At 35.6% G+C, this 15,070-nt stretch overlaps 1 protein-coding gene across 6 annotated transcripts in view; it reads left to right on the top strand.

Annotated features, from left to right (window-relative positions):
• The first annotated feature begins 5,410 nt into the window (after positions 1-5,410).
• Positions 5,411-15,070, top strand: part of LOC115628070 (synaptic vesicle glycoprotein 2C-like) — a 124,728-nt gene continuing 115,068 nt past the window's right edge. Inside the window, exons 1-3 of one of the 6 annotated variants that reach the window (XM_030524041.1) lie at positions 5,414-5,447; positions 6,983-7,296; positions 7,999-8,208. Coding sequence is in view for 3 of the 6 variants with exons in the window: in XM_030524043.1 (XP_030379903.1) it covers positions 5,696-5,753 (58 nt within the window). In the remaining 3 variants the exon portion in view is untranslated. Of the gene's footprint in view, positions 5,448-5,527; positions 5,754-6,982; positions 7,297-7,998; positions 8,209-15,070 lie in introns of those variants that run through there. The other 5 variants (XM_030524040.1, XM_030524042.1, XM_030524043.1 and 2 more) reach the window with 5 other exon arrangements.

Below are 15,070 nucleotides of genomic sequence, written 5' to 3'. Positions count from 1 at the left end.
CAAAAAGAAAGCTGATAGACATTTACAAATTCATCCGGGCATCCGGATAGGTGTAACAATTTGCGCAGGAATGCAGCCAACCATGGGATATGGGAAGCGGACTTTGTCCACGCGGTACCACATCGGGCAAAATAATCACGGCCTAAGTGAGTCAGGGTCTTCATAAGCTCTGGCTGCCGCACCTACCTACCTACCTACATATGTTTTCAGCAATATAATATAATATAGCCTTAATAAAGGCTAATTTAAAGGCTATAAAAATATCAAATTATATCACCTGAGTAGCCCAGCAGCTAATAAACGCAGAACGTCACTCTTTTACTGCAAAGTTTATTAGTCACTGAAATCCTAAGCGATTGACCTGTCATATTTTTATACTCTGTACATAAAATGTACAAGAGTATATTAGGTTTGCCGGAGCTGAAAATGTAACAGGCAGAAGGAGGCGTGGCAGACCCCAAAAAGTATATATATTCTTAATCAGCATGACGAGACGAGTTGATATAGCTCTGTCCGTCTGTCCGTATGAACACCTGGATCTCAGAGACTATAAGAGGTAGAGACACCAAACTTTGCACAAAGATGCGTTATGTATGTACGCTATGGAAGTTTGTTTAATTTTTTTGATTTTCCCCCCCACTTCCCCCTATGGGGGTTTTCCCGATTTTCCATTCGTATAATCGCTTATATCTCGGAGACTATAAGACCTAGGAACACCAAATTTTAGTATCAGATGCCTTATGTGAATACACAGAAAATGTGTATTTTGGAATTTTCCTCCCTCTCCCCTCTCCCATGCAAATCGCGATTTTCTCAAACTCCCGGATTTCTTAGAATTTTGAACTAAAATTTTGCAAATACCCCCAGTTAGTAATTATGTGTCCGTATTTAACAAGAAGTTATAGCCATAAATATGTTTGCTGCTCCAGCGCTGCTCAAGCGCTGTGCAAGCGCTGCCAGCGGCTGTTGTTGATGCTGGTGCTGTGGTTGACTGCGAACATGCTTACACCGACACGAATAGACGCGTATAAACATACATACACTCACATAGACGCAATTGCTTTGTATATGTGCAATTATACACCCTTTACGTGAGTTCAAATACCAAAAGACGTAAAATAAATCAAAAATTTTTTTTTAATTCTCTTACTTTTTTTAATTTCTATAATTATTCTAAGCATTTTTCAAAGTCGTGAGACCCGACTTTAGATTTTTTACTTGTTTAATTTCAATTAGTATTGTAAACATATGTACAGAGTATTTAAAAGTCGGGACACCCGACTTTAGCTTTTTTACTTATTTTTGAAATGAAATTGCTGGAAAATATTCGAAATTGCGGGAAGCAGGGATTCTGGCTTTTTCAAAATGCATTTAGCTTTTTTTCTGTTTTTTGTAATTTTTCCAACATTTATGTAAGAAAAAGTGGAAACGTTGCAGCTTTATCATTATTATACTACTCTGTACATGAAATGTACAAGACTATATTAGGTTTGCGCGAGCTGAAAAATGTAACAGGCAGAAGGAAGCGTGGCAGACCCCACAAAGTATATTTATTCTTGATAAGCGTGACAAGACGAGTCGATCTAGCTCTGTCTGTCAGTCTGTCCGTTCGTCTGTCTGTCTGTCCGTCCGTATGAACACCTGGATCTCAGAGACTATAAGAACTAGAGACACCAAGGTTTGCACAAAGATGCCTTATGTATGTACGTTTCATTTTTCTGATTTTCCCCCCACTTCCCCCCTATGGGAGTTTTTCCGATTTTCCATTCGTATAATAGCCTATATCTCGAAGACTATAGGGACACCAAATTTTAGTCCCAGATGCATTATGCGAGTATGCAGAAAATGTGTATTTTGGAATTTCCCTCCCTCCCCCCTTCCCCACACAATCATTGATTTCCCATAACTCCCGTAATTCCTGGAATTTCGGACTCAAATGTGACAAATACTTCCAGTTAGTGATTATGAGTCCATATGCCAAGTTTCATAATAATAGGCCAATTTAACAGGAAGTTATAGCCATATATAATCTAAGGCCAAGCAATGCCCGCAGCTTTTGTTGATATTGCTTCTAGCACTGCTTTGCACTGCACTTCTGCTATGCGCTGCACTCAGTGCTGCCAACTTTTTAGAAGGAAAAGAAAAGAAAAATGCTAAAGTTGTGTTTACATGATACGCTTAGAAAAATGTATTTTCCAAGGTTTTTTATCATCTTAGCGAACATTTTAACTGATACTTACGCATTTTGGTTTGTGTTCTCGTATGCACCTACAAAAACGGTCAATCTGCGCTATTGCTGTATGCTGATCAACAGTTAGGCACAGAGCTGCTTTTTGCTTCGGTAGCTTTACGGGTCAGCAACAAAACCATGTATGAAAAGAGTTCATTAGACTATCATTATTCACCACATATGGGCAAATATTGATCAAAAAAATAATGATAAAGCTGCATCGTTTCCACTTTTTCTTACATAAATGTTCGGAAAATTACAAAAAGCGGAATAAATGCATTTTTAACAAGACAGAACGCTACAGTCGAGCAAGCCCGACAGTAAAATAGCCTGTACTCTCCACAAAACAAGAAAAAAAAATTAGTAAAAAATATATACCTGTACATAGAAGACATGCTTACAGCTTCAACAGCATACATTAACATCATGGGTCTATGCGTGTTTATATGCGTGTATGTATGCAGCACAAAGTTGAACCCAAGCAGCAACAACAACAGCTGCGGGCAGCACTGCAAGCAGAGCATGAGCAGCGATTTTATTTATGGCTATAACTTTCATCAGAATTGACCATGATGGAACTTGGCATACGGACACATGATCACTTACTGGATATGACTACCAAATTTGAGTTCGAAATTCCAAGAATTACGGAAGTTATGGAAAAAAAACACGAATTGCGGGGGAGTGGGGGGGTGTATCAGAAAAAAAAACACAAACTCTATCTGCCTAATGCTTAGGGGAACGTGAATGTCAAGTTTGGTTATTCTAGCTATTGCAGTTGCTGAGATCCTTGCGCTCATACAGACAGACAGACGGACCGACGGACGGACAGACGGACATGGCTATATCGACTAGTCTTGTCATCCTGATCAATAATATATATACTTTGTGGGGTCTGCCACGCCTCCTTCTGTGTGTTACATACACAAAAACTAATATAGCCTTTTACCCTTTGGGTACAGACTATAAAAAGCCAGAATTCCCAGAATTGAAATACTCTGTACTTATGCTTAGTATAATTATAAAATCACGATTTGCGCGGAAAGAGTGGGGGGGAGGGGTGGAGTGGAATTCCAAAAAACACATTTTCTGCGTATTCACGCTAGCCATCTTGGAAAATTCTAAGGAAAATTAATCAACGGCACATACTACGTGTATTTCGTCGTTCGAGCAGACATAACCGTCACTTCAAAAAATATTTAGAAAATTTATTTAATTTAATTAATTAATTAAATTAAACATGAAATATTCAATACATGGCTACATACATACATAGGTGTTTATGTACTATTTCAACAGCATACATTTACATCACAATCGTGTCTATGCATGTTTGTGTACTTGTAAATACATATGTATGTATATATGTATGTATGTATGTATGTATGTGTGCATTACGTAATTAAGTCAAAGTAGGAACAACAACAGCTGCTGGCAGACGTTGGGCAGACGTTATATTTATGGCTAAAAGTTTCATTATAATTGACCTATCATGATGACACACATACTGACACACAATCATCAACGGAAAGATTAATTAATTAAATTTTTTTTAATTTTTTTGGGTGGTACAAGGTATTTAAGAGTTGAGCCCGCTTGACTTTATTCCTTTCTTGTTTAAAGTAACTTTTAAAATTTCATATTTCTTACATTTGGGAGTGGGTACAGGGTATTTAAGAGTTGAGCATACTCGACTCTAGCATTCCTTTCTTGATATGTATTTATTTGTGTTGTGTTATTTTGAATCGTGCTTAATGGAAATCAAAATTCAAACTTTAATTTGGTAGTGAAGAAAGTTGTATCTATAAATATAATCTCTGCCCAAGATCTGTTCGTAGCTGTTGTTGTAACTACTGTTGTTGTTGTTAGTGTAATGTACACATACACGCATAGAATCGATTCTGATGTAAATGTATGTATGCATGTGCTGAATATTTTATATTTAATTTAGTTAATTAATTATATTTTTTTAATTAATTTTTTCTTAAAGTCTAGCATTCTTTTTTTTGTTTCTTTTCAAACCGTGTTAAATCAAAAACATAATTAGGTGAATACGTATAGCTCTATACTGAAAGTTTGTCTTGGTACAGGATATTTCACTGACGGATTTGCTTGGCTGTAGAGTTCTCTCTTGTTTTTTTATAGTCTTCTTAATTTTTTTTTTTTTAATTATTATACACATATGTACAGAGTATTTCATAGTCGGGACACCCGACATTAACGTTTTCACTATTGAAATTTATAAAATTTTCTTAAACTTCCTATCCCTAGCGTAGGTAATATTTTATCACCTAGTTTATTCAATAATATATTCAATTTGCAGTAAACATAAAGTATAAATTATGGGCTTTCAAATATTTGCACAAAACCTATAGTAAGAAAAATATTTGTAGGTACTGTATTTTGCAACCTGTACACGAAATAAATGTATGTCAATCTTTAAAAATCAATGTTGACCTAAAGTTTTCGAAGAGTGCTTTTTTTTTATAAGTTAACATGTAGGTATCTAAGTATGTGTATTTTACTTAAATATTCACGCATCTTGTTGTTGTTTGTTGTTTTTTATTCACACTTTTTATTTCATCTTTTCAAGCCAGATTATTTAGTTTGTGTCAAATATTTAGTTATAACAGATCGTCATGCCGCATAATTGTGTACCTATACATATGTATATATACTTATGTATATAAAAACAAACTTTAAATTCCTAAGGTGCCCATATCGTCTGACATTTACGGATTGAAAATTTATAAAATGACAATTTAAATTTAGTAAACTAAAGCCTATTTAATATTTTGTTAGATGGCATATTTAACTATTTAGTACATTCAAAAAAAGGTTTTTCATTCATGAAATACTATATAAATTAATTGGTCAACAATAATTTTCTTCAAGTACACATAGTGCACTTATATTACACGAAAACAATGTATGTCGATCAGTAAAACTCAAGGTTGACCGAAAGTTTTCGAAGAGTGCATATTTTATTAGTATAAGTAGGTATGTACGTGTATTTGTATTTAATTTGAATATTCACTTATATTTTCGTTTGTTTTTCATTCGCACTTTGTATTTCCGCTTTTCGAATTCGATCATTTAGTTTGTGTCAAATATTTAGTTATAACAGATCGTCGTGCGGAATAGTTGTGCCACACTTTAAAATTGTTAAAAAAATTATTACCGCAAAAAAAAATTTAATTTACTATTCACCACTAATGTAAATAATCTCATTTCGATCGAAGTGGTGGAAATTAACTGCATCAATGTTATATAACTTACTATAATACTTTTGGAAAAATAGTTCAATTATTGAATGTGTTGTACATATTTAAAAGTGCTTAAAAATATAGAAAAACTATGTTCTGAAAAAACACCTCTTTCAAGTAGTAAAAAGTGGAAAGAGAGAAATCATTCTAAATGGGTGTAATATATAGTGTACAACCAGAATTGTGATATAGTGCCTTAATGATAAAAAGCATTGACATTCAACTTGGAAGTTTGCGATGTTTCAAGGCATGCATATGTAAATACATATTCACACTCACTCAAATGTTCATATATACATACATATGTACATACATGTACATGTATATTACATAAATTCCTACACACACACATACTTGAATACGAATGTACGGGTATGTTTCCACATGCAGCTGCACAGATTCGCTTATATTTTATATTCTGTGTGCTCAGCGTAGTCTAGCAACCTTCAACGTTGCCGATTTCGTCCCTTTGCATATTGAGCATTCTATATTTGTAATTTTTTGGTTTTTATAATTCAGTACACATGCGGTTGCAAAATTATTTTTACTTAGTACAAGTACTTAATAGGAAAACATTGTAGATTTGCTTATTAAAATTTTAAAATGATGCCATTTCAGTTTAGTTCTTGGCATCACCTACGCCACCGCTTTTTTATGACCTAAGTACACCCGAAACGAAAAACCGAATCAATCCGTTTTTGTAACAACCAACGCGTTGTATATCAGTTCTACTATGTAATCCAAGGCATATCTGCTTTGATTTGAATAATCTCTGTACCTGAATACTATACGATTTGTGCAAAGCGAAAAAAGGTAACAAGCAGAAGGAGGCTTCGTAGACCCCATCAAGTATATACATACATATATTCTTCATCAGCATGATAAAACGAGTCGATTTAGCCCAGTCTGTCTCTCGACATGATCACCTAGAGCTAGAAATGTAGCTTAGTTTAGAGTTTCCATTTGTTATTATTATTATTTAATTATTATGTAATATTCAAATTCTATACTGAAAGCGTTTTACGAGTAGGACCTATTTACGCTAATAGCAGAACTCTGGCTGATAATGTTTCAGCTGCTGCTGCTTGGGCGATCCATGTGTATACCGTAAACATATGAGGTGAAAAATGTATGCAATTTCTTACATAAGCATATGTGTGCGTAGAAATGTATATAGTTATTTTATTAATCCAAGGAAAAGAGTATACTAGGCTTATACGATTATACAGTATGAAATACACAACCGACGCGGCAAATCCCACAAGGGATATGATATATATTTTTGAATATTTTCGCGAAATGTGGGCTGATATAGACATATCCGTCTTTATATACGCAAGATTCTTTAACCATTTAGGCACAGGGCATTAAAACATCTATCATCTAACCATTATTTTAAATTGGTAAATACTGCAGTTTTTTAAATCATCTGCATATCGAATAAAGTGAATATATAGCGAATCTGTAAATACGAAACATTTTCCAGAGCAAGTCCATATACTTAGCAGAAAACAAAAAATCAAATAAAATCAATAAAATACTTATACAAAAATAGTACTAAAAAAATATATTATATTAAAAATATCTGAGCATTAAAAACAAAGCAATCGGATTCAAACATTGGCCGCAATAACGTATTATACAACATAAATACAATGCTAATAAAACAAAGCCTTTTAAACAAATCGAAGATGGCACAAAGCTTCTAAATTATTGCTTACGGCAGCTCAAGCCAGCTCAACTTTTTTCGAAGAACCGTCTAATTCCAAACTGAACTACAGAACCAAGCACACAGGATGAGTACGTACATTAATTAATTTCCCTCTTATAGGTTACGTTGTCGCTTAATTGATTAGATTTTTGTATGTATAAATAGTTGCTTTCTATACAGCTCACAACTATTTATTACCAGATGTCGCAACTATTTTCAATTTGCGAAACGTCCCTAGGTGAACAAATAAGTAAACAAACTAATGCTTTAATTTCCAAATTCATTCTTTCCTTCAGTATTTAGCTTATGTACTAGTTTTTCCTTATGTACTAACAATTTAATATTAGACTTTTTCTTATTCTCTAAACATTGTACTTACTCTAATTTTACCTTTTTTGTCTTATTCTATCCTGTTCGTGTCAAGTGGTTTTCCCCTCCATATGTTTATTTGAAGCCTTTTTCTTATCTAGTGCATTGCGTGGGTACGCACCGTACGCACCTTAACCGTTGTCGCTCCAAATGCAGATACATTCCTTTCTATCTACCATGCGTTGTTCTGTAGCGCTGCTGCGTGCGGCTATTTTTAGACCGAGATTTTGCTTAGCCTACCTACTGCTTGTGTGCCCTAACTAACTAACTTCTGACCTCATGTTCACTTTTGTGAACAATATGAATATATAGAGAGTATGAGTTATACTATTCTCGTTCAATCAATATGTTACGTTATGCAGTTCACATTTAATTAATAAGTTTATCTCTTAATCTTGCCTCCGGTTCAACACTTGGTAAAGGAACAAAGAGCCGCTGAAGATGAGGCTGAGTGCCACTCCAACTGCAAACCAGACCTTAGGTGACCCGGCTGACGCAACCTCATCCCTGAACTCGCGGATGGTATGCAAGTTTTAATTACTCATCCTATGGAGGAGCGGCATGCTCAGAACCGGATCGTGGCTGATGTTTAAAAATGGTCATGCCGCTATGCCCGGAGTTTTGGTGACGAGGTGTGTGCCCATTGTTGATATCTCAGGGCCGTTGTCTGTACTAATCCGGGCCGGGCTCTCGTTGATGATTATGACACCGTCATCCACGAGCACGATTTGCTTCAGATGACTGGGCTGAGAGTGTCAGAGAGCTGTGCCTCCAGCGTGCAGTGCGCGTGCGCAAGTGTCATGGTTCGCCAGCCTGCAGAAAGTAGTATAGGTTGTTGCGGTGCACTCCGTGACTGCTGGGGATACCCCAGCGCACTCAGCCACGGTGTCATCTTGTAGCTGCAGCACAGTGTGATGATGGGACACGGGGAATATGGTGACCTTTTTGCAAATAGACTTAACCCTGAGGTACGCAATTAATATGTGAACAATATTTTCGGACTGAAAGACTTTTATGCTCGATGCCTCCATTAACTAACTAACTAACTATGAGTACGTCTATTATTATATTTTATTACTAGCAGGTATTGCCCGTCTTAACCCGGCTCAATATAATGTTTCCAATTGTATTTATTTTGTGTGTGCATAACCTACCCATATGTTTTCACCTTATAAGTTACCAGTAGGAAGGCATTTAAGGTATTTAAATGAACATTTTCTGTTCTTGACAAAAAATTGTTCAGTAGTCCGTTACATTTTTGTTCTTGCCAAACTATTTCTTTAAACGAACATGACCACTATAACTAATATTTTTTTAAACCTCCCCCCTTTGGAGTTAGAATTTTCCAAAAGCCTTTCTTAGTGTGCTCCTACACTATGATGGATACTATGAAATGATACTTGAGTCCAAATTTCATCTTTTACCGTTTGGGCTGTGCGTTGATCACCAATTAGTCAGGACAAACTGTTTTATATATAGAGATAACGCAACGTTTTAAGATAGACTATGTGCAAAAAAGGGGAATAATTATAAGGGTATATCCTAATTTTAAATTCACATTTGAGTCAATACGGTCACGCACAACCTCGGAGTATGAAACACGGCACTCGTGTCAATGCCGTGCAGCGATGAGCCACGATCAAAAAGCACTGACAATTCTCATCTCAATTTGCTAGAGTAAAACTTTCGATAGTTGAAGCCACCGATACCATCAAAATATCGAAGTTTGAATGCAATAAGCAGAATATTTAAATAATAAAATCTAATTATTTATTGAGATCGATAAGAACAAATCATATACATACATACATCTGCCCGCAATGCGAAGCAGAATATGCGTAGCTCCGTTATTCGGTTTCTGCTTTACTATCGCATACGCAGTCGTTGCTTAGCGACGGTAACTGTAAACTTTTGGCGTTTTGCCTTTGCAATTAACATTAAATGGTCAAAACGAAAGAAGATGAGCGAGCCAACAACTTGAAGTTGTTGTTGTTGTTTTGTATTTACATGCTTCATACATATACAGGCATAGATACATATGCTTGTACATATGTATGTATGCATGGGCACACATAGACACGAACTGTTCCCAACTATTTGATATTTGATATATGGCAAGTAAAAAACATATTGCTATATTTTAATCGTTGAATGCCAATTTGTTGATATAGTTATGTTGATTACATTACCCAAATTTGAAATCGATCGGACAAAATTTATAACACAAACTATTCATTTGAAAAAGTGAATAAATATTAAAACCCCAATAATAAAATTAAATGCGATATATCGAAAATATCGATACTTGTGTTGATATATCGTAATACATGTCGAATACAAATACATCGAAAAACATCGTTTGAGAGTTATTGATTATAATACTGTATTCGATTGTACACTGTACACATACATACATACAAATGTATTTGTATGTGTACTGTAACTGTAAACTTTTGGCATTTTGCGTATGTAATGAACAGGCGTAAATGATCAAAACGAAAGAAGATTTGCGAGCCAATAACTTGAAGTTGTTGTTGTTGTTTTAAAAATTTTGATTTGAAACCATAGAAAACTATTTTTTACAATTAAACAACAGTGTTCGATAGCCCACTGCATACTTGTACATACAAACCTATATATGTATATAGGAATGTATGAACGTACATACATACTTATTGATGTACATACATACATATGTACATGCTATACATACAGACGTATGTACGTATGTAATACATATGGTGCTGGCGTAATTCATAATGCGAAATTCTTTCTAAGGGGAGAAATGTCCCCCCTGCCCAACCTGCGTACGCCCTTGTAGTCTGTTGTCCTAAAAACTCCTTATGCCAAATGTACTAAACAAAGAAAAAATAGCATAAAAATGTTTATGTTATAATGTTAATAATTTTTAATTAATTAACATTTCTTGCCCTGTCAGTGCAAGACGAATGTACTTTTGTACATACATATGTATGTATGTATGTACATACATGTGTACAAATGAACATTCACACATTAGTGTCTCACATTTTGCTTTGGCTACTTCAACCGTTTACACGCAACTACACGAACAGCTGCTTGTATGTATGTATGTGTGTGTGTGTGTATGTATACTTAGTTGTCCCCAACTGTTTGATATTTTGTATTGTTTGTTCTACCTGCATTTGTAAAATGCATATTTTAAAAATCGTTAAATGCAAAGTTGTAATTTTAGTTACGTAGATTATATTACCCAAATTTGAAATCGATCTGACAAAATTTATAACACAAACTTTTCATTTGAAAAAATGAATAAATATTAAAACCCCAATAATTCAAGCTCCAACACAAATTGAAAAACCGAGTATGCAGTTTTGTTTGTATTCTTTTATAGATTATAAAACCTAAATTTAAAGTTGATCGATTCAAAAATGCAGAATTTTCAAACAAACTTTGGAGCTACTTTTCCCCCCTTTGGAGCTCGAATTTTCCAAAATCCCTTCTTAGTGCGCATCTACACCATGATAGGATACTTGAGCCCAAATTTCAGTTTCCTAGCTTTTACCGTTTGGGCTGTGGGGTGTTGATTGTGTTTCAATTTTTCCACGGAAAACCCCCCTTTTTTCATGCCCCAGGAAAAATGGTGAAAACCAAGTATACAGTTTTTCTTGTATTCTTTTTGAGAGTATACAAACTAAGTTTGAAGTTAATTGGATGAAAATTGTAGATTTTTCATACAAACGTTGGAGCCCGTTTTCCCCCCTTTGGCGTTCGAATTTTCCAAAACCGCTTCTTAGTGCTCACCTACACCACTGAAGACAACATGTGTCCAATTTTCAGCCTCTTAGCTCTTACCGTTTGGGCTGTGCGTTGATTGCACATAGCTTTTCGTTTACCGAATTTTCCACCGGAAAATCATTATTATTCAGGCCGCAGGAAAAATATTGAAAATCCAAGTATACAGCTTTTTTTGTATTCTTTTTGAGAATATACAAACTAAGTTTGAAGTTAATCGGATAAAAATTGTAGATTTTTCATACAAACGTTGGAGCTCGTTTTCCCCCCTTTGGAGCTCGAATTTTCCGAAACCCCTTCTTAGTGCTCACTTTCACTATAAGAGGGATCTTGTGTCCAAATTTCAGCTTCCTAGCTCTTACTGTTTGGGCTGTGCGTTGATTGCCAATCAGTCAGCCAGTCAGTCAGTACAAACTGTTGTATATGTATATATAGAGATGTTTATTATAAAAGGAATATTATATGTAGTATTATGAACCAATGCGGGAAATGTTAATACAACAGATTTAAAGAAATGGAATTATAAACTAAAACGTTGACGCACTGCTACGGACGAAACGACTTCTCTTCACAACTACGCTGCTCACTTGTTTCTGTACGGAAAATGGGCAGGCTGGCAATACTCTTGTATGTTGTCACCTTACATTCGGCCCTCCTGATCTTCGTCATCCGACCCGGATGACAATAGCTCCTCGTTTTCGATGAAATACTTCCACAGCTTAATGTATCGGCCATTTCGCTTAACCTTTACAATTTCATAAGGTCCCAGAAATTCGCTAGCTTATTTCCGGCCCGCCATAAATTGTGTGGTGACGAGATCACCTAACTTGTAGCCTTACTCGTTGCAGCGCCTCTTATCGTAGTTTCGCTTGTAGTCCTGCTGTGCCTGTTGTATGTTGCGCTTAGCCTCTGCACGCAACTCTTCCCGCTTCGCTTCACCCTCTCGACTTGACCGTTGCCTCTCGCTGCACCTGTTGTTGTCCAGACGTGCTCAACCATGATTGCGTTTACAAACTCTTTAAACGGAATAGACGTGAAGGTGGCGCCCCTGTCGCTTATAATATGCTTCGGAAAACCAAAGACCGCTATGCCCGGAGTTTTGCTTAGAGCTCCGCGTTGATTCACATATTTGGTGACGAGGTGTGTGCCCATTGTTGATATCTCAGGGCCGTTGTCTGTACTAATCCGGCCGGGCTCTCGTTGATGATTATGACACCGTCATCCACGAGCACGATTTGCTTCAGATGACTGGGCTGAGAGTGTCAGAGAGCTGTGCCTCCAGCGTGCAGTGCGCGTGCGCAAGTGTCATGGTTCGCCAGCCTGCAGAAAGTAGTATAGGTTGTTGCGGTGCACTCCGTGACTGCTGGGGATACCCCAGCGCACTCAGCCACGGTGTCATCTTGTAGCTGCAGCACAGTGTGATGATGGGACACGGGGAATATGACCTTTTTGCAAATAGACTTAACCCTGAGGTACGCAATTAATATGTGAACAATATTTTCGGACTGAAAGACTTTTATGCTCGATGCCTCCATTAACTAACTAACTAACTATGAGTACGTCTATTATTATATTTTATTACTAGCAGGTATTGCCCGTCTTAACCCGGCTCAATATAATGTTTCCAATTGTATTTATTTTGTGTGTGCATAACCTACCCATATGTTTTCACCTTATAAGTTACCAGTAGGAAGGCATTTAAGGTATTTAAATGAACATTTTCTGTTCTTGACAAAAAATTGTTCAGTAGTCCGTTACATTTTTGTTCTTGCCAAACTATTTCTTTAAACGAACATGACCACTATAACTAATATTTTTTTAAACCTCCCCCCTTTGGAGTTAGAATTTTCCAAAAGCCTTTCTTAGTGTGCTCCTACACTATGATGGATACTATGAAATGATACTTGAGTCCAAATTTCATCTTTTACCGTTTGGGCTGTGCGTTGATCACCAATTAGTCAGGACAAACTGTTTTATATATAGAGATAACGCAACGTTTTAAGATAGACTATGTGCAAAAAAGGGGAATAATTATAAGGGTATATCCTAATTTTAAATTCACATTTGAGTCAATACGGTCACGCACAACCTCGGAATATGAAACACGGCACTCGTGTCAATGCCGTGCAGCGATGAGCCACGATCAAAAAGCACTGACAATTCTCATCTCAATTTGCTAGAGTAAAACTTTCGATAGTTGAAGCCACCGATACCATCAAAATATCGAAGTTTGAATGCAATAAGCAGAATATTTAAATAATAAAATCTAATTATTTATTGAGATCGATAAGAACAAATCATATACATACATACATCTGCCCGCAATGCGAAGCAGAATATGCGTAGCTCCGTTATTCGGTTTCTGCTTTACTATCGCATACGCAGTCGTTGCTTAGCGACGGTAACTGTAAACTTTTGGCGTTTTGCCTTTGCAATTAACATTAAATGGTCAAAACGAAAGAAGATGAGCGAGCCAACAACTTGAAGTTGTTGTTGTTGTTTTGTATTTACATGCTTCATACATATACAGGCATAGATACATATGCTTGTACATATGTATGTATGCATGGGCACACATAGACACGAACTGTTCCCAACTATTTGATATTTGATATATGGCAAGTAAAAAACATATTGCTATATTTTAATCGTTGAATGCCAATTTGTTGATATAGTTATGTTGATTACATTACCCAAATTTGAAATCGATCGGACAAAATTTATAACACAAACTATTCATTTGAAAAAGTGAATAAATATTAAAACCCCAATAATAAAATTAAATGCGATATATCGAAAATATCGATACTTGTGTTGATATATCGTAATACATGTCGAATACAAATACATCGAAAAACATCATTTGAGAGTTATTGATTATAATACTGTATTCGATTGTACACTGTACACATACATACATACAAATGTATTTGTATGTGTACTGTAACTGTAAACTTTTGGCATTTTGCGTATGTAATGAACAGGCGTAAATGATCAAAACGAAAGAAGATTTGCGAGCCAATAACTTGAAGTTGTTGTTGTTGTTTTAAAAATTTTGATTTGAAACCATAGAAAACTATTTTTTACAATTAAACAACAGTGTTCGATAGCCCACTGCATACTTGTACATACAAACCTATATATGTATATAGGAATGTATGAACGTACATACATACTTATTGATGTACATACATACATATGTACATGCTATACATACAGACGTATGTACGTATGTAATACATATGGTGCTGGCGTAATTCATAATGCGAAATTCTTTCTAAGGGGAGAAATGTCCCCCCTGCCCAACCTGCGTACGCCCTTGTAGTCTGTTGTCCTAAAAACTCCTTATGCCAAATGTACTAAACAAAGAAAAAATAGCATAAAAATGTTTATGTTATAATGTTAATAATTTTTAATTAATTAACATTTCTTGCCCTGTCAGTGCAAGACGAATGTACTTTTGTACATACATATGTATGTATGTATGTACATACATGTGTACAAATGAACATTCACACATTAGTGTCTCACATTTTGCTTTGGCTACTTCAACCGTTTACACGCAACTACACGAACAGCTGCTTGTATGTATGTATGTGTGTGTGTGTGTATGTATACTTAGTTGTCCCCAACTGTTTGATATTTTGTATTGTTTGTTCTACCTGCATTTGTAAAATGCATATTTTAAAAATCGTTAAATGCAAAGTTGTAATTTTAGTT

The sequence above is a fragment of the Scaptodrosophila lebanonensis genome, unplaced genomic scaffold, assembly GCF_003285725.1.
Source record: "Scaptodrosophila lebanonensis strain 11010-0011.00,11010-0021.00 unplaced genomic scaffold, SlebRS2 tig00000101-arrow-pilon, whole genome shotgun sequence".
NCBI lineage: Eukaryota > Metazoa > Arthropoda > Insecta > Diptera > Drosophilidae > Scaptodrosophila > Scaptodrosophila lebanonensis.
The sequence above is the reverse complement of the archived record's forward strand: the minus strand, read 5'-3'. Positions and strand labels throughout refer to the sequence as shown.